The 27,828-nt window shown below is 36.1% G+C and overlaps 5 protein-coding genes across 8 annotated transcripts; 1 reads left to right on the top strand and 4 right to left on the bottom strand.

Moving 5' to 3' along the window:
* Positions 1-2,904: 2,904 nt before the first annotated feature.
* On the bottom strand, positions 2,905-6,557 carry LOC112750917 (uncharacterized). Of its 3 annotated transcripts, none has more exons than XR_011872356.1 (3): positions 4,773-6,555; positions 4,144-4,291; positions 2,905-3,186 (listed from the first exon to the last, which is right to left on the bottom strand). XR_011872356.1 is itself a non-coding variant. In XM_072216967.1 (2 exons), exon 1 carries the CDS (start codon positions 6,441-6,443, stop codon positions 4,779-4,781), a length of 1,665 nt encoding a protein of 554 aa, XP_072073068.1. In that variant the 5' UTR covers positions 6,444-6,557; the 3' UTR covers positions 3,203-3,663; positions 4,773-4,778. The 3 variants fall into 3 exon arrangements, 1 of the variants encoding a protein (XP_072073068.1); XR_003176079.3 differs by lacking the exon at positions 2,905-3,186 and adding an exon at positions 3,203-3,663; XM_072216967.1 differs by lacking the exons at positions 2,905-3,186; positions 4,144-4,291 and adding an exon at positions 3,203-3,663 and having other exon boundaries at positions 4,773-6,557.
* A 1,309-nt stretch (positions 6,558-7,866) lies between these two features.
* Positions 7,867-11,888, bottom strand: LOC112750922 (uncharacterized). 2 transcript variants are annotated; one of them, XR_011872358.1, is made up of 5 exons: positions 11,386-11,843; positions 10,288-10,372; positions 9,331-9,491; positions 8,461-8,513; positions 7,867-8,361 (listed from the first exon to the last, which is right to left on the bottom strand). XR_011872358.1 is itself a non-coding variant. In XM_025799837.3 (4 exons), exons 2-4 carry the CDS (start codon positions 10,367-10,369, stop codon positions 8,314-8,316), a joined length of 291 nt encoding a protein of 96 aa, XP_025655622.1. In that variant the 5' UTR covers positions 10,370-10,372; positions 11,386-11,888; the 3' UTR covers positions 7,867-8,313. The 2 variants fall into 2 exon arrangements, 1 of the variants encoding a protein (XP_025655622.1); XM_025799837.3 differs by lacking the exon at positions 8,461-8,513 and having other exon boundaries at positions 11,386-11,888.
* A 3,312-nt stretch (positions 11,889-15,200) lies between these two features.
* Positions 15,201-16,511, top strand: LOC112749059 (protein MAIN-LIKE 1-like). Its single transcript, XM_025797329.1, has 4 exons — positions 15,201-15,209; positions 15,595-16,118; positions 16,236-16,307; positions 16,418-16,511. Exons 1-4 carry the CDS (start codon positions 15,201-15,203, stop codon positions 16,509-16,511), a joined length of 699 nt encoding a protein of 232 aa, XP_025653114.1.
* A 4,396-nt stretch (positions 16,512-20,907) lies between these two features.
* LOC112747198 (NDR1/HIN1-like protein 10) lies at positions 20,908-21,537 on the bottom strand. The gene has a single exon (XM_025795178.3). The coding sequence runs from the start codon at positions 21,535-21,537 to the stop codon at positions 20,908-20,910; it is 630 nt and encodes a 209-aa protein (XP_025650963.1).
* A 4,902-nt stretch (positions 21,538-26,439) lies between these two features.
* LOC112750923 (NDR1/HIN1-like protein 10) lies at positions 26,440-27,558 on the bottom strand. Its single transcript, XM_025799839.3, has one exon. It carries the CDS (start codon positions 27,319-27,321, stop codon positions 26,686-26,688), a length of 636 nt encoding a protein of 211 aa, XP_025655624.1. The 5' UTR covers positions 27,322-27,558; the 3' UTR covers positions 26,440-26,685.
* Between the last annotated feature and the right edge of the window lie 270 nt (positions 27,559-27,828).

The raw sequence follows: 27,828 nt of genomic DNA on the forward strand, positions 1-27,828 counted from the left end.
AACAGCTTGAAAACATATTCTCCTAAATTTTAATTATCTGGATTTAACGGGATACGTGACATATAATCCTTTTATTTTTGGATAATTAGAGTTTTTGTGGCATATAAACTGGAATTTGATCATCACCCTCTAATTGGAATTAACTGACCAAGGAATTGGCAGTTGATGAATTTTAGAGGAGACTAGAAAGGTCTAAGGAATTAGGGTCTAGTCACTTATAGTTTGCCATAAATTAAATCCTACATGATTAAAATAGTTAGTAAGAAAAGTTAATCCAGAAAAATAGATAACTCTGAAACCTTAACTGTCTTCTCCATATTTTATTCCCAACTTATCTATCTGCCTATCTTTAATATTTTTTTTATATTGTTTAATGTCTTTTATATTACCCAAACATTACTTTCTGTTTGCTTGACTAAGTCTATCACTCAATCATTGTTGCTTGATCCATCAATCCTTGTGGGATCGACCCTCACTCACCTGAGGTATTACTTGGTACGACCCGGTGCACTTGCCGGTAGTTTGTGGGTTATAAGTTCCGCACCAGGGATTGTGGTTATTTACCGGCCACGTGTGTACTGTTTTCCAATTGAAAACGTCTATGGGGATCGAGGTGGTTTACCGTCCGTAGATGGTGGGGATCAAGGTGGTTTACTGCCCACCAGGTGAGGATCGTGGTACTGTACCGCTCACCAGTTTTCAAGAGGATGATGTCCGGGTTAGCTACCGGACATGTCAGTTTGGCTATATAACCGACAGATGAGACTCATCAATCATAGGGCAAGCATACATCATATGCATATGCGTGTTTTGTTTGATTGTGCATTAATTGGGCTTGCCTATGTGATTACTATGCTTACCTGCTATATTTGCTACCTGCTGTATCTGTACCCTACTTGTGTTTGCTTTGATTGTATTGCTTGTCTGTGCACCGTAGTTTTGGAAGATTGGAGGAAGGCGGAAATTAAGGGTTAAGTTAGAAAGGAATTAGAAATAAGAACCTTAGATGACCTATTCTGTTTATGGTTTTCCATTTATAAACTTTAAATTTTAAATTTGAGTGTCGAAGTTCTAGGATCGCCTCTGGCTTTCCCGGGACCTTATATATTATGTATGTGGGCACCATTACCATGTTGAGAACCTCCGGTTCTCATTTCATATCTATGTTATTGTTTTCAAATGCAGGTCGAGATGTGCCTCGCTGAGCGTCTGGAGTTTTCTGTGCAAGCGAAGTTTGGTTATTTTGGGATGCTGTATTTTGTATTTATGCTATGTATAATGTATAGAGTTTCTCAACTGTATATATTTTATGTTTGTCTCTCCTAGAGGTTGACTTGGAGAAACAGGTGCTTGTTATGTAGTTTGAGTTTTGTTTTGGGTTGTATATATATATATATACTCTGACCGGCCTTAATTTCGCAGGTCGAGTCTGGAGCTTGATATCTATGTTTTTGGAACTCTGATTTGTATATTTTGTTTTTATCCTTCTTTTGAGCTTACCTATCTGTTTTACGATTATCCACGCGAGTGTGAAACGATTTTCTGTTTTCGTTTTGTTTAGCTTATTCTTCAAGACTCCTAGATATAATTTCTTTCAACTATATTTATATAAGCCTTTTATTTTAGAGGTTGTAATACCTCGTCACCTCTACTTTACGACTTAAGCATAAGGCTCTGTGTAATAGGGTGTTACATTTTGCAAATAATCATCAATTCTATTCTATAAAGAATCACTTTATAAATTCCATTTCCCATATTTCTTTCTACTTTTTATAATTTAAATTTTGAGTGACAGATGTATTGAAACAAAAGGTTAAAAGTACACTCCTTTTTCTAAATTGTACTATTTAAAAATCTCACATAATTTCTTGGTTTATGTGCAAAATGTATTGAACTTCTAGTTAAAGTAATTTTTTTGTTTTCATCGTTTCACTTTTGACAGTAAAAATTATACCATTTTAAGACACAAATTTAGACCTACATCCAGCTCCTCATTTTAGTAACCCTACCTTAGTGTTGTCTACAACATGAGCCTCTTTAATTACTATAGTACTTGCTCAATTTCTAATTTTGTTGCTTTCCTATTATAATTGTAGCGTGGGCTTCATCTTGCTCGCCTTGCATTTTTTCTAAACTGTTTTGTAGTTTTGCAATCTCTTGTCCTTTAGCTTCTTCAAGGTCAATTAGTGTATTGAGAATGGTATAATATTCAACCATGGTTATTAATGAATTTTTATGATGTATTTCTCTTAGCTAGACTAATAATTATGTGAGTTCTTTGGGGTATTATGATGCGAAAGGAAAAGATGGATTATTTGAGGGATTATCAAAGTAGGAATTCACTGGTTTTATTTACAAAATTCATTGTTGTTTTATGATTTGTTTGTATTTTTCTATTTTCACTAGCATTAGTTTAATTGGCCATCAGTTTAGCCATTGTATTCTCTTTACTCATAACACTTTTTGAGTTGTGCATTATTTGAACCTCATTGTCATGTTATCAACTTATCATTTTTAGTCCTTCTTAACCAGTAGATATCACAGCCTTGTGATTAAAAAAAACAAAAGAGGGTTCTCCTTGCGAAGAATTTGAGGTGACAGCCTGAATTGCGAATGGTCTTATAATACCACCTTGTCACAAAGAAGTATAAATATTTGTCACTTTTTAATTTTGATATTGAAAAAATTGATGTGTTATTCACCATTATTAGGATTTTGAGTGTTATTCATGAGTGTGGCAGACGGCTGTTAATAACTCAGAGGGTCCGATTTAGTATGACACAAATCGGAGACTAGGTTTTTTTAAATCCTCAATTTTGACCCACCGATTTGGATTTTTAAATTTTTTTTATTTTTTTAACAACAAAACCTACCCTCTGATTTGCTACACACTTGACAAAAAAATTTTGCACACACAATACCTAGGGTTCGATTTGTTCATCAATCAAGGTTAAGAACAAATTAGAGGTTAGGTTTTCTCCCCCTCACAATACCTACCCTCCGAGACAAGTGAAAAAGCATTACAAGAACTAATCAAAGCCGTTGCAGAGACACTAACAACAACAAATTAAGGCAATGCATCGACTATGTCAATTCCAGCAGCAGCAGCATCAGCATGTGATGTTAACACTTCCAATCTTTGATATCCACCAATGGATTCACATAAACTCCTCATCATTCCCTCACCTAAATGCACTTAAAATTGTCATTCAGCAACTATCATCATATTTATTAATCAATCTTTAAGTACAAAAATGAAGGCCACTGATGGATAAATTAACAATCTCAGCAATCAAGGGTACAAAGATATAAATGGAACAAAACTAAAAGTGCAAAGCTTGATCTTACACAAACAGCTGCACAACACCTGCCTCAAGCTGCATATGTGCATGTCAGGGAAATGAACTTGTGAATGTCAAGCCATTTCAAATTTTCAATCCAATATGATCAACGTAATACCCACATCTTGTATAGTCTAGGCTAGTAATATTCAGTATCTACCTACTAGACTTAGATGCTTTCTAATACATAAAGACTTAGATGCTTGGGCCCTATTACTGTAGTATGTTGCATTCTTGCTGCTTAGTTTAATGGCATCTGAATAAAATCCAATGGCTTTCTGCTACTGCTTGCCCTTGTAAACTAGTTATTTTCTATTTCCACCTTCAAAAAAAAAAAAAAAAACTCAAAAGACAATGATAAATGTCATTTTTTCAAAATTTTTAATGTCAATTTTTTTTTCTGAAAAAAAAAAAAACAAACAAATGGACCAATGCTTTTCATGATAACTCCAAGAACGTTTCAAATGAATCAATTGATCTATGGTGGAGCAAGCATAAAGATGAAAGTTATCAAGCCATCAACCTACAAGTTTAGCTCAGCTAACAAATGAAAATACTCTCTACTGAACAATTCCTATCATATAAAATTACCATAATTGTTTCATTAAAACCAGATTTGATCACATAATTGTTTCTTAACACAATATTTTAGCTTTAATGAGATTCCAACTTAAAAGCCCGAATATACCACCAAAGTTTCTCATTTTAATTGTAAAGTTTATAGGTTTATTATTTTTCTTAACATGATTATATGGGAACATACAATTCATGATAGAGTATTCCAACTTTTTTGAGCATTAACCTGTGCAAATGTTTCTTGCTACTCTTTGGGGTGCTTGGAGATTGCGCAAGAGGCTAGTGTTTGGTCAAAATCATTTGGCTTTGAAGTTTGAATCAGTAACTTTTTTTTATCAAGTTGATTGCTTTGGTACAATATGCTTCGGGTATAACTGCATGAACACAGAAAAATGAGAAGATGTTTGCAAAATAACATTAGATTTCATCTAAGGCTACATCAGACAGTATGCTGCTGCATGGGAGTTTACTTTAAATATGGGGAAAATGAAAAGATCGAAAGACAATAAGAGTGCAGGGAAGCTTCACAACTAACAAGGATTCCCTTTGAATGATGAAAATCACAACCACTTCAGCTTAGGAATAAATTAACATCAATGCACATATATAATTACGAAAACAAAAAGGGAAATAATGATAGATCCGACAAGCCATATATAACAGCCATCTAGTCACCGAAAATGCCATAAAATAAGCAAACTACAAAGAAAACACTTAGGTGTGGGTAAAGCAGAATAAAGAATCGAAGATCTACAAGCATTAATATGGAATCGAAAGATGATCGAGAACAAAACACAAGTTAAAAAGAAAGAGATACAAACAACATTTTGTGATGTCTAACAAGAAGAATCTCACCAACTTTTATCCTTGCAATAGGCCTCTCGATATCATTTCACGAAGAAGTTTCTCCGCTTTATCATTTTCACCTTTTTCAAACAGAGCACGAATGATTGTTTCATAAGTCACAGCATTTGGTAAGCAACCATCGTCTTCCATTTTTGCCATGAGTGCCAATGCTTCATGAAGCAGATCCTCTTTGCAAAGCCCATTGATCATAATGGTGTATGTCCGCACATTTGGACGATAGCCTTTAATGGAAAGATCTTGAAATATCTCTTTTGCCTTTTTAATTCTTCCACTTTTGCACAGGCCATCTATAAGTATGTTGTATGTATATATATTCGGATCAATGCCACTCTCTTTCATTTGATTGAATAACATAAGTGCCTTGTCATGTTGTTTGATATTGAACAAAGCATCCATCAAAGAACTGTAAGCGACTATATTAGCGGGTTGACCTCGATCATGCATCTTTTCAAGAAGCTCCAAGGCACAAAGGATTCTCCTTGATTTTCCCAAGCCATCAATTAGAGTACTGTAAGTTACCGTGTCAGGAACCAAGTTCTTGCGACACATCTCTTCGAAGAGATTCAAGGCGTCATCGATCATTTTACTCTTACAAAAGCCATTAATCATGATATTGTAACTCCGAACATTAGGAAACGCTCTACTCTCGGCCATTGTGTTGAATACATATTTTGCCTTATTCACCTGATTAACCAAACAATATCCGTCCATTAAGCAGTTATAAGTAACGACATCTGGTTTCACACCATGTTTTGTCATCACAGCCAACACATTCTTAGCATGTTTGATCTTTCCTTCCTTGCGTAGCCCATCGATCAAAATACTATAGGTATGAACATCTGGAGTAATGTTTCTAAGCACCATATCACTTAACAAATCAATGACTTCCTTATATTGACCCACAAGACACAATCCATAAATTAGAGCGTTGTAGGTGATAACATCGGGAGAAATTCGCTTAGCTAGCATTTCAGAGAATAAATGAAAAGCCTGACTTACAAGTGTATCCTTGCAGAGGCTATCAATAATTGCGCTATACATGAAGACATCAGGAACAATGCCATACCGTGGGACCTTTCTCAACACTTGAATAGCAGCTGATGTGTGTCCTGCCTTACAGAGGCCATTGATCAAGGTCCCATAAGTGACTTGGTTGAAGTGAAATCCATGAGCCAGCACTCTGTCAGGAAAGCGCACTGCTTTTTCAACACTACCACAGAGACAGAGACCTTTCAGGATTGTTGTCAATGTTATGGTATCAGGCTGAAAACCCATCCTGAAAATCTTGGCCATTACAGAGAAAGCAAGCATCATACGGCCCATGCCGCAACAACAATTGATTAAGATGCTCAAAGTAAACAAGTCGGGAGCGATTCCCCTGGCTTGCAATTGCTGAAAAAGAGAAATGGCGGTGGGGAAATGGTTGGTCTTGGCAAGAGATCCCAAAATCTTGGTGAATTGGATGATGGATGGAGGGCGACGCATAGAGAGCATGCGAGTGAAGGAATCAACAGCTTCATCAAGCGATTGGGGATGAGAGTGAGAGTGTAGGGATGAAGTTGAAGGGAAGCAATGACGGAGAGCAGAGTGGGAAACAGAATTTGGGTTTTGAAGAGCATACCTTAACATTATTGGTGAAAATGAGAACAATGATAACATTCTTGCAATGAAGGAGAGTATGGTAAAAAGGAAGAGTGCTTTCCACGTGAGAGAGTGAGGCTGTGAGGGTAGTATCAAGCTTGTTCGAGGTTATTTGTTTAATTGTTTGATTTGTTTCTACTCTTATTATCTTACTAGTCCAAGCGCTGATGCATTGGATCACATACTCTATTTCCATAAATAAGTTCATTTTTTTTAATATTTACATTTCATAATATCAAATTGAAATGCCCATTTCTGTATAGAAATTATATGTATAATTTTGATGTCTTTTTTTTTTTCACAATATCAATCGATAACAATATGAACAATACCACTAACTAATAATAATTAAAAAAATAATTACAAACATAGATTTTGTTGTTAAAGGCAATTTTATTTTTTATATTCACTGTTTAATTATTATAATATATAGAGATTGTAGAAATTTTATTTTTATTAGGCTTGTGAAAATAGAATATCCTTATACAAAATGTTTAACTAATTTAGTTTATCAACTCAGATAATAATCAAAATCTTAATTAATAATACAAATTTTAAAAGACAACAATTTTTACGATACTAATAGAAATACCCTAAAATTTAATAAATATAAATATTATTTGAAAATAATAAAGATAACCACCAAAATTATTTTAATATTTTTCAAACAATATTTTTAAATTTAATAATATATGACTTTATTAATATAATAAACTTAGGTTATTATATATTTAGTCTCCTTATCTAAAATAAATTATGGGTTCATTAACATGTGTCCTAATTTTTAAGAGTATATGATAAGCTTGTTATTAGTGAAAAATTTTATTGAAAATATAAATATTCAAGTTTCCATCTCTATTAAATAAAAATATTTAAAACTTTTTATTAACGATAAATTTATCATGTACCGTAGAACACATATTAAGGCATAACAACTACAGAAGCTATAAATAACAATATTAATAAAAATTCAATAGTCCAAGCAAACCAACTACGCTACAAGGGAACCGGAAAATTCCGACGGTTTTTTTAAAAACTGCTGCAAAACGGTATATCAGCGGTTCCACAAATATTGTAGTATAGGGCGAGAAAGTTTGATTTTGCGGCAGTTCTAATGAGCTACTAGCACAACCGTTGCTAATCAGATTGATGATTTTGTGGCGGTCTATAACCACCGCTATTTTAGTAAGCGGATTTTAAATAATAATTTGCGACGATCACACAACCATTGCAAATTTATGTGCTTTTTTTTTAAAAAAAAATGCAACGGTTAACCGCCACAATTTTATACACAAACTTAAGAAAAACTAACCAACTACAATAGTTTATACCATTTTTCTTTACTATAATCTATTTTCTTTACCTTATATTTATTAAACTTGAGATATTAACATAAAAATACTAAATAAACAATATTAAACTCGTAGATAATTCTAAAATATTAATTAAAAAAATACTTATTTATAAATTATTTACTCAAAAAATATTGAACAATACAAAGAAGTGTACAATATCCACTGAACACTCTTGCAATACAAAAATGGTAAAACAAAGGGGAAAAAATAAAATGGTAAAACAAAAAGAAAAAAATAAAATCAAAATCAACTACTATTCTTCTCTCCTCATAAGAAATCTACATAAAAAAATAAGAACTCATAGCGTATAGTTCAACTTTAAGAATCAAGTATAATTATTACCATTAAACTTAGTGTGTATAGAAAAATCCTTTATGCTTGTAATCTCTTCATATATTTGGAAAATTCATATAGAACAAACTCTATGGATGGTGGCACATGAAGCCATAATTCGGTATGGCTAAGCAATCCAGTTGTTGCTGCTGCATGAGCCCTGGCCTGAGCTTGAAGATGCTGACAAGCTGTGTACATCCTCAGGCTTGTAGCCATTGCAAAAACAGCAAGCACAATGCAAGCCGTAACTACAAGCATACTTACACATGGTTATCATATTAATCGATACCAAATCAAAATGCTACAGAAACCTTTTGATTACCCACAATAGCTAAATTCTTACTTACAATAAAATAATGTGTCATCTGAGGAGAGTTCAGCAGTATGAATAGCATAATAACTGAATGACAAATCAAATACAGGTTTAAAAACTACAATGACTAAGCAGCAAAGCATTAGCTACAACAGTAATTAGATTACCTATGGTAAGAAAAGCCAGAAAATTAGTATTAATTGGCACTTTATTTAGATTAAATCATACATATAATAACATGTATGTATCATGTATGTCAGACGTGCCAACTAAGCTTTTCTCCTAACTATGCATGCATTCTTATTCAATTTAATATGCTTATAAGTTATAAGTTATATATAACGACCAATAGCTGCGAATGAATGAATTAATGCTTCTTCTTGAAGAAAAATCCCTGCGGCAGACAAGGAAATGATTCTAAATTGAAAGCTGACAATATTGAATCTTTTTTATTATGTGCTCTCAGCCACAAACCAAGCCATTTTCTTTTTATTTTTTTTCTTCCACTTACAAAGTTGGTAGTTCTATTAGATACATTTGATATAAAACTTCAAAACTACATGAGAAAGTGGGGGCATTAAACACAGTCCTCATCACTTAGCTTGTCATAAAAAAAATGTTTGGAAGATTGTAAAAATCTAAACTAATACTAGCTATAGCTTAGCTTCTTATTTTTTATATATATACTGAGCTTGAAGATGCTGACAAGCTGTGTACATCCTCAAGCTTGTAGCCATTGCAAAAACAGCAGGCACAAGTCCAATATATGCGATAACTTCGAATTCTATCATAGTTAATTTTATCCAAGGACAGCTAACATATAAAGTGTTTTCAATACTAATTATGTTATTATCATTAAGCTAGTGATTATGAAATTATATTTAGTTTAAGAATAAAGCATCACCTGTATGAGTAGTTCAGTTCTTAGTCGTCTACTTGCTTCATGTTCACTGCGTGCTTCACCGCGTTGACTAATGATTGCATCAATTTCATCAAGAAATATGGTTGAGGGGGCATGGCGTCTTGCAAGCTCAAATAACACATTTCTCAACTTCTCAGAATCACCTGCAATCTAAAATAAATTTTGTAAATGTGCATGCCCAGTTGCCCACTATATTATAAACTAAACAGAGAAGAACAAGGAGCAATTTGAAAGATCTTTCTCTTCCTTACAAGATAGAGGCAATTTAATCCAAACGAAGGAGGAAGCTAGGCATTCAAATGAAGCAATGTCATCTAAAATACAAGAATAATTCTATATCCTCCTAAGGAATTCTCCTAACAGTCTTCATAATTGTCAAACAAGGAAAAATATTTGAATGCTCTGAAAATGTATTTAGTAACTTAAAAAAAAGTATGTTTAAAAAAAAATACTTTGCTTGTTTTAGAAGGATTATTTGGAGGACATTGCAAAGCTCATAACAAATATATCCACACTCTTTCTTTCAATCCAAATCATCCCTAATATACCAAGTGGCCATTTTGAGCTCCTGGCACTCTGAATATAATATATGATGTGAGTGCCTGTGTGTACATATTTGGCTAAGTAACAGAGGATGACAACAGTACCATGTCTTTTCTGAACCAAATAGGATATGAGATTAATTAACAAGATCCAGGCCACTTGTTGCATCATACTATTTCATCAACAATAGTTAGTATTATCACCTTGTAGAAAAGATTAGTCTATCTTCTTGTTCGGGGAAACAGAATTGCAGTGTTATTCTTTGCAACCAAGATATTTAAATCACTTTCTTGAGAAAATGAACACTGCAGACTTATAAGTATTATACATAAACTACAATACAAAAGAAAAATATGAACTTTGGAAAAAAGGGGGAAAGAGTTATGAGTAACATGCCTCGCCATTTGCACACAACAGATGATGCTGAAATATTAAAAAATGTAGTCTGGCACTCTGTTGCAACAGCCTTTGCAAGCATTGTCTGCATCATTCAAATTAAAGTTATATAACTTTCAACAGTTTAAATAAAACATGGATATCCAGAAAAACTGTATTTTTATGTCAAAAGAATTTAGTTTAATTTGAGAGTAAGATTTTATTTCACTAAAAAATAACAATCTCTTACAATTTTAGTAGACACTGACGATGAAATCCCTATACAATTTAGGAGAAATACTAATACAAACCTTTCATGTCCATGGTGGGCCAAAAGAAAAACCATATATAAACTAGAGATTTAAGTGAAAAATTATTGAGTTTAAAAATTAACTCAAAAGAGTGAACTACCAAGCAATTATAAAGATTGTAGTCATAAGAACTTAATTACCCACTGCCATATCCCCAAGCCTAAATACGACTAAATCTTGGAAACAGAAATTAAATCTTTTTCTTCACATCTTTGACTAAATTCAACTTCTATTCAATATATACAGGCATGCCGCATGCATTCAAATGGCTTAGTCTTAAAAACAATATTTTGCTCAAAGAACTCCTGGCAGATTTTCCAAATGCAGACACATTTTTCTAATAACATGATGGTTCTATGGAGGAAAAACAAAATTCTTCCCCGATACACTTGCCTACATTGCTAGAGACTTCCAAGTGTTTTGAATATTGTTCCGATCAATATTGTGAACTATATTCAAAACACTTGGCATGCAAAAGCATAAACACTATAAAATAGCACTAACAAGCATTCTTTGCAACACCAATTCAAAATTCAGCACCATGACATGAAAAATCAGCAGCATTCGCAGTGACTCAGCAAAGTGTCAGTCAATCAATCCAAACAAATTGAAATTCAAACTCAAGAAGCTCTTAACAGCATGTTTAACTATGTATAAACTAACACTAATTCTAATAAGAAAATCCTAATTCTAACCTAAACTCAACTAACAGCAGCAAATAATACTAATCAAATCAAATTAACACTAGAATCAACATATAACTAATCCTAAATTAACTAAAACAAAGAAGAAAAGGTGATCTGAGAACCTGAGTCGAAGGACAGAGCAAGAACTCAGGAGAAAGGGATGCAGTGGCAGTGACCAGCCGCTGCTGCGTCTGAACTCGCTGGAACTAGAGTGCCTCTGTTCTGATTCTGTCACTGGGAATGAGGAAGGCAGGGGCGAGCTAGAGAGCCACAGTGCGAGGTTGTGAGGAGGGGAAGAAGATGGTCGCGGCGGCACTGGATGGTAGCCGGTGGTGAGACAGAGAAGGCAGGAGATAGGGGAAAAGAAAGAGAGAAAAGGTTTTCGCGGTGGTTGTTCGGTGAAAGAAGAAGAAGAAGATGAAGGAGAAGATGATGACGGTGGTGGTTATGTGGTTCTGACAGAGACACTCTGGGGTGATGATCGATGATGGCGCTGCGTGGGTGGTCGAAGAGATGTTAGGGGTGGAGAAGGGGGAGTGATTCAGACTTAGAGCTCCGGACATCTAGTCGAGTGAGTGACGGGGCACTTAGGGCCGTTGGCTCTCTTCTTGGTTTGATTTGCAGCAGGAGGGAAACTAACCGCCGCTATATTAGTTCTTTTTGTAGCAGAAATCCAAACTGCTATCATAATGGCCGTTATCTTGTCAAATTGCAACGGTTTGATTAACAGCCGCCAATTAATCATCATTATTTTCCGTCTTTGCTGTATACTATTACATTAGTCTTAAACCTCAAAATCCAAATTATAAAACAAATACACATCGAAAAAAATTTAAAGCATACACACAAACTAAGCTCTAAAATTTTATTCACCAAATCTTCCTGCAACCTTAATAGTATATAATTAGCTATCAGGACCAATCGAATTATTTTTCCAATGTTGATTTTATTTTTTATTTAGGTGTTTTTAACTTGATTAGCATCTAAACTGTATTTTCATATCTTTGTCATTTTATTACACTGAAGGTCCCAATCCTAAATGAAAGACGTTTTAACATTGAATACATTATCAAGTTAATTTATGTTATTTTAATTGGTTTGAATTGAATTTTAAACTGTGGTTTACAACTGCTTGCAGCCATATTATCAGAAGCACAATAAAAATTGGTTTAGCACTAGCAGCATTAAAAAACTTTCAAGATGGAAGCAAAACGGAATAAAAAAGATACCCCAAATACAATTGCAAGATTAAAAAGCTAGAATTCAGAGATAAACATGCATATCAGGTTCTTATCTCAAATTCCATATTTTCTATTTATAAATGATAAAATGCACAATTATCAAATCCAAATGAATATAGAATAACATCAAATGTGAACAAGTTAGATGAAGCTTCATATGAAGTTGACACATACTTTAAATACAAAAAAGCAAACTGTTTCATATATGCAAATCAATATTAGTTCAATCAACGCTTGATTTTTTGTTACCCATGGATATTTGGACCTTGGATTAAAGAAACATTCACTTGCTCTATATGACGAAGAAAATCAATGACTTTGTTTTGTCAAAATTTATTGCATTTGTGAAATGTGTCTCACTTAGAGCCTCGTAGGCAATTGTATAAACACAAAAAATGTGAAGATGTTTGCAAATAACTCTGCAGATTTGATACAAAATACATTAGATGGCTACATCAGTCCGTAGTTGCTGCATGGTAAAAATGAAAAGATTTAAAGATGATGACAAAAGTGTAGAAAAGCTTAACAAGGGACGGATCTAGAAATATTATTATGGGAGGACCAATAACATATATAATATTAAAAAATTATGCAAATAATTATATAATGTAAAATTTATTACAAAAATATACCGATAGAGAAAATATTTTAAAATACAAAAAATATGTATGTATTTTTTATTAACGAAATTGTCGATTTTTCGTATCATAAAATTCATCGATAATAGAATCTGTGTCAAAATTTTCAGCAATTTTTTTTAATATAATTAAAAGACAATCTTTTATTTTGTTTCTGAGTTATTCGTCACAACATTCATAGTTAAAAAAGATCTCTCAGTTGTAGTAGTTGAAACATAGAGAATTAATACCAAATGAATCAAGAAGGACGCTCACACGAAGAAAAAAAAATTCACTTTATGAAATTTGAAAAATTTTATTTAATTTAAAAATATTAGTAATAATATCTTTTCAGATTTTTTTAATATTGTTACTTACTTTTTAGATATTAGAAATCATTAATATTTAAGTTAGATTAGACTTTTATTTATATTAAACTAAATACTAAATAAATTGTTTAAAAAATTAAATCATACCTAATAATTTATTACTATTAATCTTTTTTTTTAAAAAGCTGGGAGCCGGAGTCGGAGCCGAGGCTTCCACTCGCCCCTCCTCTTAATGTCCGTCCCTGTTAACAAGTAATTCCTTCTTAATAGAAATATAAATAGAATTTTATTGAAATGGACCAAATATTAAAATGTAATAAATTAAAATTTATATTAACTTTATTAAAATGTTGAGAAATAAAAGTTTTTTGTTTAAAAAAATAACAAATGTCACGAATCTCATTCTGACAAATATTATAAATAATAATAAATAAATAAATAAATATTAAATATACTAAAAATATTAATATTTTAATAATTTTAATTAATATATTATATAAATTTTTTATATATAATTAAAATTAACGATTAAAATTAATAAAATATCAATATTTTTAAAATATTTGATTTTTTTATATTATATTATATTTGACATTCCATAGCTTTAGTTGTGTCAACGTCAAACTTTTCTGTAGCCTTGAAAATGATTCATTGGGACCATACAAGAAACCATGATTGAGAGGAAAATATTTGGGGCAAAAAACCATAATGAGCCAAAGCAAGAATCGTGTAACCAAAATGCGCCAAATCCAATTTCGTTTCAGCAATGAGCCAAAGTGTATTTTAATATAATTCGAACCAAGCTGGTTCGAATTGCTCTCCTTCATAATTCGAACCAACCTGGTTCGATTTAGTGTTGTACGTATTTGAATAATTCGAACCAATAAGGTTCGAACTCCTCCCATACATAATTCGAACCACCCTGGTTCGAACTTCTCTCATACATAATTCGAACCAGGTTGGTTCGAATTATGCTTTGAAATCGATTCCATGTAATTCGAACCGGGCCGGTTCGAATTACTCCTAATGCACTCCTTCATAATTCGAACCAGGCTGGTTCGAATTAGGTGTGATTCGAGTATATAAGGAGTTCGAATCACCCTCATTCGAACCATTATCCCTTCACCCCTACCCCACAAAATCTCAGAGAAAACGACCCAGATTCTCTCCGAGGAAGACCTGAACGGACTACTCTGCTGATGGGGGACGATCCGGCACAGTTATATCGGTTGGACGGAGTCGCTCATATAGCCGGGGTCATCAACGACGAGGTTAGTACGGAAATATTTTTGATTCAAGCGTTAGTTGTGCTTTAGTGGTTTTGTATCCTGGTTAGACGGTACTTTATGTTAGTGGTTTATGTAGGTGGTTTAGGTGAGGGGATTATGTAGGTGGTTTATGATAGTGGTTTAAGCTAGTGGTATTAGTTAGTGGTTTATGTTAGTGGTTTAGGGTGGTGGTTTAGGGTAGTGGTTTTTGTTAGTGGTTTAAGTCAGTGGTTTTTGGTAGTGGTTTATGTTGGTGGTTTATGTTAGCGGTTTTTGTTAGCGGTTTTTGCAAGCGGTTTTTATATGTGGTTTAGGGTAGTTGTTTAATGCTAGGTGGTTTAAGTAAGCCGGTTTATTGAATTTCTTTCTTGTTAATGGCTCTCGTTAATTGTGGTATATGCTAGCGGTTTAGTTGTGTGGTTTAGGGTTTGTTTTCCAGTTAGTTATCTTTCATGTGATGTTATGCTGTTTAATTTAGCGAAATGGTAAATGTAAACCGGATTATGGAAACCGTTTTATGTAAACCCGTTTATGTAAACCGGTTTACTTTAAACCGGTTTATGTGAACCGGTTAACTGTAAACCGGTTTATGTGAACCGGTTTACTGTAAAACCTGTGTAGTTATATATCTCAGTATGCGTTTCTTTTCATGCGCAGCCCGAGCGATGCATTAGGAGCATGAGGCGGCAGCAGGGCATGCGTCTTGATGACAGATACGTTCCATACTTGCAGATGGCAGGGCTATACCATCTTGCAAGGCTGAACGACCGGTGGTTCCGGCTAGACGAGGCGCTCGTCAGTGCATTCGTGGAGAGATGGCGTCCCGAGACGCACACATTTCATATGCCGTTCGGAGAGTGCACGATCACACTCCAGGACGTGGCATACCAGCTGGGTTTGCCAGTCGATGGCCGTTACGTGAGCGGGTGCCTGTCAGAGTTTCATATATACATCGATGGCGGCCGTCCACCCTGGGTCTGGTTCCAGGAGTTGCTAGGAGTTATACCTCCTCCCAGTCAGGTTCAGAAGTATGCAGTGAACTGCACCTGGTTTCAGGAGACCTTTGGTGAGTGCCCTGAGGATGCAGATGATGACACTGTTCGCCGATATGTCCGGGCGTACATCATGATGTTGCTGGGCACGCAGCTATTTGCGGACAAGTCTGGCAACCGGATTCACATTAGATGGCTTCCATATGTAGCGAGGCTGGAGGAGCTGGGTACGTACAGCTGGGGTTCGGCAGCACTGGCCTGGTTGTACCGGTGCATGTGCAGGGTGGCAAACAGACATGTTGTGAAGTTAGCGGGCCCGCTCCAGCTACTGCAGTCTTGGATCTTTTGGCGGTTTCCTCAGTTTAGGCCTACAGGATATGAGGCCTTCAGCTGGCCTTTGGCGTCGAGGTACTATACTGGGCCTATTCTTTTTCAATATGACTTACAGAATTGCGTGTATGTTAATACTCTGTTGCATAATGTAAACACATATATCTGTATATGTAACTCATATGTATGGTGCAGATGGGCAGGTTACAACCCTTCCGGTAGCGAGAAGGGTCCGAGAGTGCGGGCATGGAGGCTTAGGATAGACCGGTTACAGTCCAGGGAGGTTAGTATGCTAATTAATAACTGATGCTCTTTTAGTTAAATATTTTACACTTGGCTCGTACAGTTGCCCTGATAATTGTGGGTTTGTTCTGCAGTTTATATGGATGCCGTACAGTAGCCCCGACGTACTTCAGGTGTTGCACCCGGAGGTTTTGGAGCCTCGGCACATGGCGGTGTGGCGCTCTGTGACCGCGCTGATCTACTTTGCTGTCATAGAGTGGCATCAGATAGATCGTGTTCTTCCTCAGTTTGGAGGGGTACAGGCCCCTCCGCGTCCCGCCTTGAACATCGACTTTCTGATGTCCAAGGACGGGAGAGGCGGCGATCGATGGTTCCCCTCTTCCATGCCGAAGTGGCATGCATACTGGGACGCTCGTCAGGACAGTGTATTGAGGTTCGATGTTGTTGCCGACCCTGGACCGTCTCATCAGTTCCTTCAGTGGTGGAGTCAGCATGGGAAGAGGTTCCTGGCACCGGACACTCAGCTACTACCTGTGGGCATCTACGTCTAGTGTGTCCGGGTTGGCGACAAAGGCCACACCGTTTTGGCCTGTTTGGATCTGCCTCATCCATATTCGTCCGTATCCTTGTGGATCTAGGCCTCCCCTCTCTCGCACGCCTTCTGTTTGGGTCCGGAATCACCGTGGGCCCATCGTAGGGTGGCCAGTAGCCCTCCGGGATTGGTGGTGTGAATCCCATCCGATAGACATTGAACACCGAGCTAATCTGATAGACGCTGTGAACATAGGAGCTCCAACTCACACGTGCGTAGGCACAACATGCAAGTGCGTGCTGACACGGGAAATGAAGCGCCTGAAAGTACCCACAGTCACATGTCCGGGAGGCAAGCGATACTCGGTAAGTACCCAAGGAGAAAGTACCAGTCGGAGTGGTCTCCGCTACGGTGAACTCGGAGTTATCACGGTCATACAACGTCACAGTGAAGCACCTGGCCGTCTTCAAGTTGGCCTCGATACACTTCACCAAATGCTGACTGAACTGCTGTCCGGTGCCCATCTGGGCCTCAGCCTCTCGCCCCTTGCGAACAAAGAGTTCGGCCAGCCTGCCATATGTTGCCTTCACCAGGGATGCTACAGGAAGATTTCTTACACCCTTGAGGATTGAGTTCACACACTCGGAGATATTCGTCGTCATGTGACCGAATCTCCTCCCCTCATCGCGATGCTGCGTCCACAAGGAGTAATCAATACGGTTCGCCCAATCACACATCGCCGGGTCTTCAGACCGCAGTATATCAAACCAGTAATCAAACTCAACCTCAGTCTTCGCGTACGCTGCATTCACGAGAAGCCTCCTAGCGTCTTTGCCCTTGAAGGTAAGGGCGAAATTAGCCGCTACGTGTCGTATGCAGAATGCACGGTACGTAGATGGTGGTAACCAACCTCCGTCCGGGGCCTCAAGCGCAGATTTGATGCCGTTGTGCCTATCCGATATAACCAGCAGACCGGGCTGCGGGGTCACGTGCTGCCGAAGGTGCGAGAGAAAGAAGGTCCACGACTCCGCATTCTCACCCTCTACTAGTGCGAATGCGACAGGTAGAATGTTGGAGTTCCCGTCCTGTGCAATCGCAATGAGCAACGTTCCCCCATACTTACCATATAGATGTGTGCCGTCAATGCTGACTAGCGGCTTGCAATGCCGGAATGCCTCGATGCACGGAGGGAAAGTCCAGAAAAGTCTGTGGAAATAAGCTTGAGAGTCGTCCACCTGTCCTCCAACTATAACCGGGCTCGTCCTGAGGACCGCAAGAGTACCAGGCATCGTCAGCTGGACACCCAACACCCACCTAGGTATCTCGCTGTATGACTCATCCCAGTCACCGTAGATGAGGCCAACGGCCTTCTGCTTCGCCATCCAAACCCTCCTGTAAGTCGGCCTAAAACCAAAATGCGCTGCCGTGGCGTTCAGGAGCACCTTGATGCTAACGGATGCGTCAGCCCTAACCATTGGCATAATGAACGCCGAAATCACAGAATGATCCAAACTTCTGTGATCACTTGATATGGATGTGGCTAGGCAAGTGTGAGGGCCATTGTACCGTTTGACCTCCCAAATGCCCTTGCGCTTCCGGAGACTTAGCCGAATCAACCATGTGCAACCATTCCCGAACTCGGAACACTTACCCACATACCGGCGGTGATCGGACTCCACCACCTTGTACTGTACCCCTCGCCGGATGCTATAAGTCTTCACACTTAACAGGGCCTCATCTTTATCCTGGAATTGCTGACCAACTTGGAACTCTGTGAGACCAGCATTCCCTTCCGCATCTCTAGCTCCGAATCCAACAGGGTGCCCTAGCGCACCCTCATGCGTCATGGCGTCCAGGTCTAGCGAAGAGAAATATGGTGGATACTGCTGTGTGCCAGAGCTAGAACCACCGTCAGCCAATGCAGGCCCAGCCGCTACAAGCTCGTCCCCGCTATCTTCCTCAATCGTTTCGGGCTCAACGTCGTCCTCATCAGGATCACCCAATTCTCCGTCTCCGACGCCAACCGGTGGAACGCCGTGTAAAGCGTTTGGCAGAACATCAAAGGATCCTACCTCGTCGCGGACGCCGTCATTCAAATCAACAGCAAATGACGGAGAGGCGACAAGTTGGGCCGCTGGCTCGTAAACTGGGACGGAGGAAGAAGCCACAGCAGCCATCGAATTGGAGCCAGCTGCAGTGGCTACATTGGCGGTATTCCGGTTCGAACCGCCTGAGCTGGATACCACATCAACCAGCTTTGCCAGCAACTCTGGTGTGCGGACCTCCGGAAACTGCCTCCGACAAAGAAACATGACTTGGAGGTCCTCATCACTACCAATCGTGAGACAATCATACTTCACCGTATCGTGCAGGATCGTGACTGGAATGCGATAGAAAAACTTCTTAATCCGCTTCGCACCTTCCAGGCCAAGTTTCATCAGCACAGCTCTAACCAGGTCATCATAGCTTGTCGTTCGATTCACCACAATATAGAGAGGATTCTTATCTGTGAACTTCACTCCGGACCGAGTTTTCCTCTTCATGGATCCTCTGTGGTGTACCAAAACAGCAAAACTCTCCTCTTCACTAGCCATATTAAGTCCTCTAATGAGAGCAAATCACGTTTACAGCGTTTATATAGAGCTCTGACTCCTACTAATTCGAACTAACCTGGTTCGAACCATGATACATGTAATTCGAACCAGGCTGGTTCGAATTATAACAATCAGCCTCTCTTTGGTTCGAACCAGGTACATGTAATTCGAACCAGCCTGGTTCGAATTACTTCAGTCGACCTCCCTTCCCATAATTCGAACCAACCTGGTTCGATTTATTACACTTGACTAATCTCCACATAATTCGAACTCAACCGGTTCGAATTACATGCTCTCCTGGTTCGAACCTGACCGGTTCGAATTATTCACATTTTTTTAGTGGTAGTTCGAACCAATGTGGTTCGAATTACTTGCTAATAGAGTTCGAACCTTGTTGGTTCGATTTATATAAAAATGCCTCTTGGCTTATTGCTGAAACAAATTTCTGTTTGGCGTATTTTGGTTAAACTTTTCTGCATGTGGCTTAATATGGTTTTTTGCCCAAATATTTGAATAGCTAAGTCTATACTTTTGGTGTTAGGTTGTCGTTATTTAAGAATTAAATCTCCTCATTTTTTAAGTGATAGTATTAAGTGTGATTTTTTTGTTATAATTGTTATATTAATAAAAATAATTAATTTTAAAATTTATTATTTTAAAATGATCTAAATACATAAATTTTATTAGATTATTTAAACTCTTTTTATTATATAATATATATTTTCTTATTTAAAATATGTATAATAGAAACTATATTTTATAATATTATATAAAAAAAATTAAAAGATTCATTTTTACTAATGAAATTATAATTATATATGATTATATTATGTGTATATTAGAATTAATTATTAAAATATCAATTACAATATAAAATATATATTAAAATATAAATATATATTAAAAATAAATTAAATTATACATATATTTATATAAATATATTAGTAACTAATTTTAGTGTACGAATAATATATATACATTATCGTACTATCGCAAGAGAAGTACAATGAATATATTTACATTCTAAGTATTTTAATCTTAGATATGTATAATATATTTATGGATGAATTATTAATTTAATTTGTCGCCAAAACTCAAAGAAGAATATTATATAAATTATTTTTATGCATGTCTCTTTTATACAAATTTTTATTGTTGATATTAAAAATAATTAATAAGAAGTGGAAAAAAAATAATTTTTTATATCATAAAACAATATATATACATACACACGAAAGGAATAATAAAAAAAAAATAATGCATACAAATTAGAAGAACTCAACAACAAATTTCATTTAATTAAATGAAATAGAATAATACAACTCGATGACAAAATCAAAGTGATACATATATATGACGCGAGGATTTCTATTTTCATTTTTGCTTTTCTGCTTATCCTACATATGGCATTATTAGTATATACTTATATTTATTTATTTATGCCATATATAATTGCAAATTCACATTCAAGTACTCAAAATTTATATTTAATACGGGGCTATCCCTCATCATCCCGATCCTGAAAGAAATAAGGACTACTGCACCTTCTAACATTGAATGTTGCCGTCGGTTTAGCATTCGAAATCAAAGGAACCCTGAGCCGGCGACACTTAACAAACTGAGGATCGAACCGGCCGCTCTTGAACCTCCCAAACTTAGCCCTTATCGTAACATCCAAATCGACGGCCAAGTCATTGAAAATGCCCACACTCCTCTCCATGTTGTACTCAGCAATTTGCTTTGGCCCGAGTCGAATCGAGCTTTGTCCTTCAAACACGGCTTCTTGAAGGAGGGTCGTGTTCTTGTGGCCTTGATCAAATGGCGCCAAGTTTACGGTAGCAAAATACCTGTCTTTGTACCACGCATATGCGGTGATCCTCCTATAGTACACCACCACGTTGTTGTTAGGGTTTCTTGCTGTGATGTTGACTTTGAATTTGTATTTCAATGTGGTGTTGTTGTTGGTGAGATTGAATTGAGTGAGGGAAGCATTGGTTACTTGGAATTTGACACTTGACGGAGATATGATTATCCAAAATAGGAATATGGATAGAATGAAGCACAGGAATAAGGTGAAAAGTGTGACGAAGATGCAGCAAAAACTGCACCTGAATGATCTCAAACACATGATGATGGTGATTTGTGATAGCTAATAACAATGATTGATAATTAATGATGAAGGTGGTGCAACATTTTAATGGATATATATTTGTAGAGGGTACCTCCTTAGCTTATGATTATATGTGTTTAATATGGTGTGTAATTTCTTGAGATTTTTCTAGGGGATTTCCTTGTAATAATGTTACAAAGCATATAGAAGAAGCGTTGACTTTTGATAACCGAGTAAGGAACTCTTATTTTCAATGGGTTTAATTTGCCCATCAAGAAAGCTCTGCTCAAAGTGGAATAAGAGTATGAATAGTTAGACTTAGTCATAGTTAAATATTTATATAAAATTAGTATAAATAGATAGAAAAATTCTATGATACTGATAGTGTAAATCGTCATGTGATGCTGACTGTAGGTGTCACATAATAAGACTGTAGGTGTCACATAATAAGAATAATACGTGTCTGTAAGATGGTTAGATTGTGATGCTGAAAGTAGGTGTCACACAATGAGAATAACATGTGTATGTACGATGATTGGGTTGAGTATCGTTTATTCATTTGTTGTGATGGAGGATCATGATTCTCGTTTGAGCTTAGTGTGATATTTGTTTTTTTTTTTGTTTTTTGGGTCATTACATTACTCACACACCCATATTTTGAGATTTTCTTAAACCTCATCCCAGTATCAGTATCAGCTATCAGTATCAGCTGAGGTTTGAATTTGGTGTAGTTTGATTAAGAGGTAATATGATTGCCACTTGGTGTCCATATTTGTTTAAGGAATTGTGTGTAATGAAAAAGAATTGGACTCCAGAAAAAGTATGGTTGTTGGGTCTTTTTTTTCTGGTAGAGATGGACTAAATTGTGTTAAGATAATGATAATTGGGTCTCGTTGAAAGCTAGAGTAATATCAAAGTACATTGTGCCAAAAATATGCCAAGAAAAAAAATGATCATTTTAAACAAAAAATAAAAGAAAAAGAAATGACCATTTAAAAAAAAAGAAAAGAAGAGGAAACTCATTTTCAATCGTTGGTATAAGGTCGTCGTCACTGAGAAGTAGTGCGTGCAGTATCGTCGGTGTGAACACTACAAGAAAAACGGCCTATCGGCACACTCATGGCCAAAAGTGGTCAATGGCCACACTTTTATGAGGGTGCCAGCTAATTTGTGATTTGACCATATTTTTTTGTCACGCTTAAAAAGCGTGGCCATAGAGAGAAACCGGCACACTTTTACGAGGGTGACGATTAATTTGTGCTTTGGCCACGCTTTAAAAGTGTAGCCATAGAGAGAAACCGGCACGCTTTAAAGCCGTGACTAATTTGTCTTCTAACGGTGACATTTTTAAAGCGTGCCAATATGATGTGTTTAATTAGGCACCTGCAAAAAAGTGTATCGATAGAATTCACCTCAAAATTTGATTTTCCACCTTTTTTTTCCACACTTAAACTTTTTTCAAACTTTTTTCTAAGTTAACTTTTAACCTAGCTGGAAGTGATAACAGCTCATACACTTCACTGTTATTCCCAAATTCACTTTTAACCTAGAAGCAAGCTGTCGTCGCACCCAGCAAGCCGTCGCACCACCCTTCATCTAACCCTCACACCCAGCCCTTCATCTAACCCTCACACCCAACCCTCTCTCTGTCGCACCCAAACCCTAAATCACTTTCTCATTCACCACTCTCATCACTCTTCACTTTTGTATTCTCCTTCTGCCGTCCGCAATTGACTGCGTCTGGAGCTCTACCGTCTTCATTTCATTGCCTCAAGCCACGCTTAAAAAGTGTGGCCATATCTTCATCTATCGGCACGCTTTAAAAGCATAACCAAAATAAATATTCTGGGCACGCTTCAAAAGCATGGCAAAAAAGAAAGCGTGCCGATAGATCCACAAAAGCGTGGCGATAGAACAACCGGCACGCTTGCGGATGTGACCCTTTCAAAAGCGTGCCAGTAGCTCAAAAAGTGTGGCAAAAAGCTGTCGGCACCCTTTTTAGCACTTTTCAGCATGCTTTAAAAGCGTGGCAGAAAGCTTATTTTCTTGTAGTGGAAGCATCTTCAACAGTTCGATTCCAACAGATGAGCGTCGAGAAGCAATCAAACACAACATCGGGAAGCATGCCAACATGACTTTGAGGCTGGTGACGGTCATCTTCGGTGAGAGATAGAGAGAGGGTTAGGACTGAGAGGATCCTCCGTAACCTAATTAAAAGGGAAGATGGTGTAGTTTTTATTTTGTACGTGCTAGCAACACTATGTTTTTCTCCACTTGTATCTCACAAAGGCTTAGGGTTCCACGTTCCTGCTGTTCCGCCTCCCTCCAAGAACAAAACACCCAATACTCCACCTTAAAGCCAGGAACCTATCTCCATTTTTTGGTAGTGCAGAGTTGTCTATCTTAATTAGTACTATACCAAAAAAAACAAAAGTATTATGACCCAAAATCCTTAGTCCATCCTATTTCTTAATCTAAATACTTCATTATCACTAATTAGTAATTAAATATATGAAACAATAAACAGAAAAATGAAATAAACCCAACACTCTATCACACTGACTATATTCACGGAGCTCTATTCCGCATTATACACTACCACGCGTCAGACTCCACTTGCGACACCTATGATCTGCATCACATGATGATCACCACCCCCAACACTTTAGAATGTCCCAAATAGATATTGATATAGCAATATGTCTATTAATTTATTTTTAATGAATTAAATATGTATAATTATTATTAATTAATATGATAAGTATTTTATTTAAAAGAGTATTGGATTTAAATATCAAATAATATTTTTTTATAAATTATATACAATAAAAGATATTTTAAAAAATAACTAAATCAGTTTCATATCTCTATTATATATAATAGATTCTAAATAAATATATAAATATAATTTATCTAAAGTTTCTAGACAAAATATATAATAATTAACAATCAAAATAACAGCTGCAATGTTGGCTTGATGGAACAACCATGGGTAAAAGTCCTTTATTATATCCTCCCCCAATTCAGATTTGGAATAAAACAGTATTCCCTAGCCTATGCCACTATCATCCCATGAATCTGATGAACAAATTCAGAAACATAACATTGAATTTGTGAGGGAATGTACTATATATATGGGAGTTGGTTGTAGTTAATATTTTGGTATTTTGTATTATTTGATAGTACTCAACGAATTCATTCTTTTTCCACCATAAGGACATTGAGATTTTATACTATCTTAATTACCTTTCTAAGTTTAAATTCTGAGTTTTCAGCAGTTTCTGAAATCAAATAAATATACACTACAAAAAATTATCGAAATAGTGATTGATTTTTTTTTTTGAAAATCGGTCGCTAATTTTAGTGACCGATTTAGGTGGTCGTTAAAACCATGGTCGCTAATCAGAAAATAGCGACCAACTTTGATCACTAAACTTTAACGACCAATTTTAGCAACCGGCTTTTTAACAAGGCTATCAAATCCTCACCAAAGAGTATTGGTCGCTAAATCGGTTGCTAACAAAATCGGTCGTTAAATTGTGACCAAATTTTTCGTCGCTAAATCAGTCTCTGAGTAAATCGATCGCTAAATGGTGACCAACTTTTAGGTCGCTAATTTACGACTAGTTTTTCAGTCGCTAAGTGTGGACCAGTATTTTGGCAACAAACATTTCAGTCGCTAAATCGGTCGCTAATTAACAACCAAGCATTTTTGTGATCAAATTTCCATTGCTGATCCTAATTTTTTAATTATCAATTTTTTACTAAATTTTTACATCTAAGCCATCAAATATTAAAAAACCATCAACATAAAACCTACCCCTTAATGCATAAAAGTAAACAACACTTAAACAATAACTAAAATAATCATCAATTCAATATCATAGACAACAACACTCTCAAATTACTAATTACATCATTTAAAGTCTATTAACTAAGCAGCATCACAACTACAATAAAATAATCACTCTTCACACGTACGTTCACCATTTTCATCCTCTCCTATATTTGTTTTTCCACCAAAATTATACGTCTATGGGAAAATGTTGAACTGCATTAAGGCTAAGGGATGAAGACCCAAGTGTAATAAAGCTTAAAACAAATGTTCCTGAAAGAAACAAGAGTGGATAAACAACCTTCTTTGTTTCATTTCCTAGCCAATAATGTATGTCGTACTGAGGAGTGCCAAATTTCGGAAAAACTGGACTTTTTCCATAAACACAAAAAAAGGTATTAATTTTACATACAAAAAAGAGAAAACTACTAAAAATAACATTATGGTGAAGCTGAAATCCAAAAGCAGCAGGGTAAAGTAAAAAATATAGTGAAACAGTGAAAAGATCTTACATTCAGAACTATGTATGTACTTTCAGTATAGAATCTTCCATGGCTTGATTTTGACACTGGAACCAACCGCTGGTTCTCAATATACCAAATTTCTAAGCCTCTAAAATTGAAAATTAAGTGAAAAACAGAAAAGCCGGTAAAAAAGAAAAAGAAGTCCATTTTATAACAAAATTTCTTCTTTTATGTGAAACACAAATTTGGAAGAATTAGGAGACAAAGATTAAACTAAAAAGTTAAGTCTCCCGGTTACCACTTCAATGTGCCCACCAACTACTTTTTAAAACAGGCCACTATTAAAATGCAAAAACCAATTTTCAACTTCCTTTCTTGGCATCACCTCAATAACAAAGAAGAAATTTATTAAAAATTTTTGAAAGAATTTATTTCTTTTATGGTCCTAATAATGTCTAACTAATGAAAGTATAATTACATATATGTTACCATCGCAAATATAGTACAATGAATATATTTACATTCTTAGATACTTCTTATTTTTTATATTAAAAATAAGAAGCGAAAAAATAAAAACTTTGTCTTTTAAATTATAAAACAAAAATATATACAAAAGACATGTGAAAAAAAGGGTAAATTTCATTTTCTATATAGCAGTAATAGTGGAACAGACAAATTAGAAGAACTCGACAACAAATTTCATGTAATAAAATGAAATAGAATACAAGTCGATGAGAAAATCAAAGTAATACATGTAAAAAAAGAATTTCTGTTGGTATTATAAGTATATACTTATATTTGTTTATGCTATATATATATAATTGCAAATTCAAATACTCAAGACTTATATTTATATTTCTAAGGGGGTTATCCGGCTTCGGCATCACGATCTTGAAAGAAATTACTACTTCTGCACCTTGTAACACTAAAAGTTGCTGCCGGCGGTTTACCATTCGAAATCAAAGGAACCCTGAGCCGGCGACACTGAACAACCGGTGGATTGAATCGGCTGCTCTTGAACCTCCCAAACTTAGCCCTTATTCTAACATCCAAATCGACGGCCAAGTCATTGAAAATGCCCACACTCCTCTCCATGTTGTACTCAGCGATTTGCTTTGAGCCGAGTCGAATCGAGTTTTGTCCTTCGAACACGGCTTCTTGAAGGAGGGTCGTGTTCTTGTGACCTTGATCAAATGGCGCCAAGTTGACGGCAGCGAAATTCCTGTCTTTGTACCACGCGTATGCGGTGATCCTCCTATAGTACACCACCACGTTGTTGTTAGGGTTTCTTGCTGTGATGTTGACTTTGAATTTGTAGTTCAATGTGGTGTTGTTGTTGGTGAGATTGAATTGAGTGAGGGAAGCATTGGTTACTTGGAATTTGACACTTGATGGAGATATGATTATCCAAAATAGGAATATAGATAGAATGAAGCACAGGAATAAGGTGTAGAGTGTGACGAAGATGCAGCAAAAACTGCACCTGAATGATCTCAAACACATGTTGATAGATGATGGTGATTTGTGATAGCTAATAACAATGATTGATAATTAATGATGAATGTGGTGTAACATTTTAGTGGATATATATTTGTAGAGGGTACCTCCTTAGCTTATGATTATATATGTTTAATATGGTGTGTAATTTCTTGAGATTTTTCTAGGGGATTTCCTTGTAATAATGTTACAAAGCATATAAAGAAGCGTTGACTTTTGATAACCGAGTAAGGAACTCTTATTTTCAATGGGTAGGTTTGCCCATCAAGAAAGTTCAGCTCAAAGTGGAACAAGAGTATGAATAGGTAGACTTAGTCATAATTAAATATTCATATATAATTAGTATAAATAGATATTGATTAGTTCACTTACTCATATTAATCAACTTGGGTTCCTCATGTGATTAGTTTACTTATTTACTTAAACAAATGTCAGAAGTTTAAATTCCATCTTATATATGCATTAGTATGTACAAATTATTAAGATTAAGAGAAAGTCGTCTAAGAAGTCAGC

The sequence above is a fragment of the Arachis hypogaea genome, chromosome 15 (genome assembly GCF_003086295.3).
Source record: "Arachis hypogaea cultivar Tifrunner chromosome 15, arahy.Tifrunner.gnm2.J5K5, whole genome shotgun sequence".
NCBI lineage: Eukaryota > Viridiplantae > Streptophyta > Magnoliopsida > Fabales > Fabaceae > Arachis > Arachis hypogaea.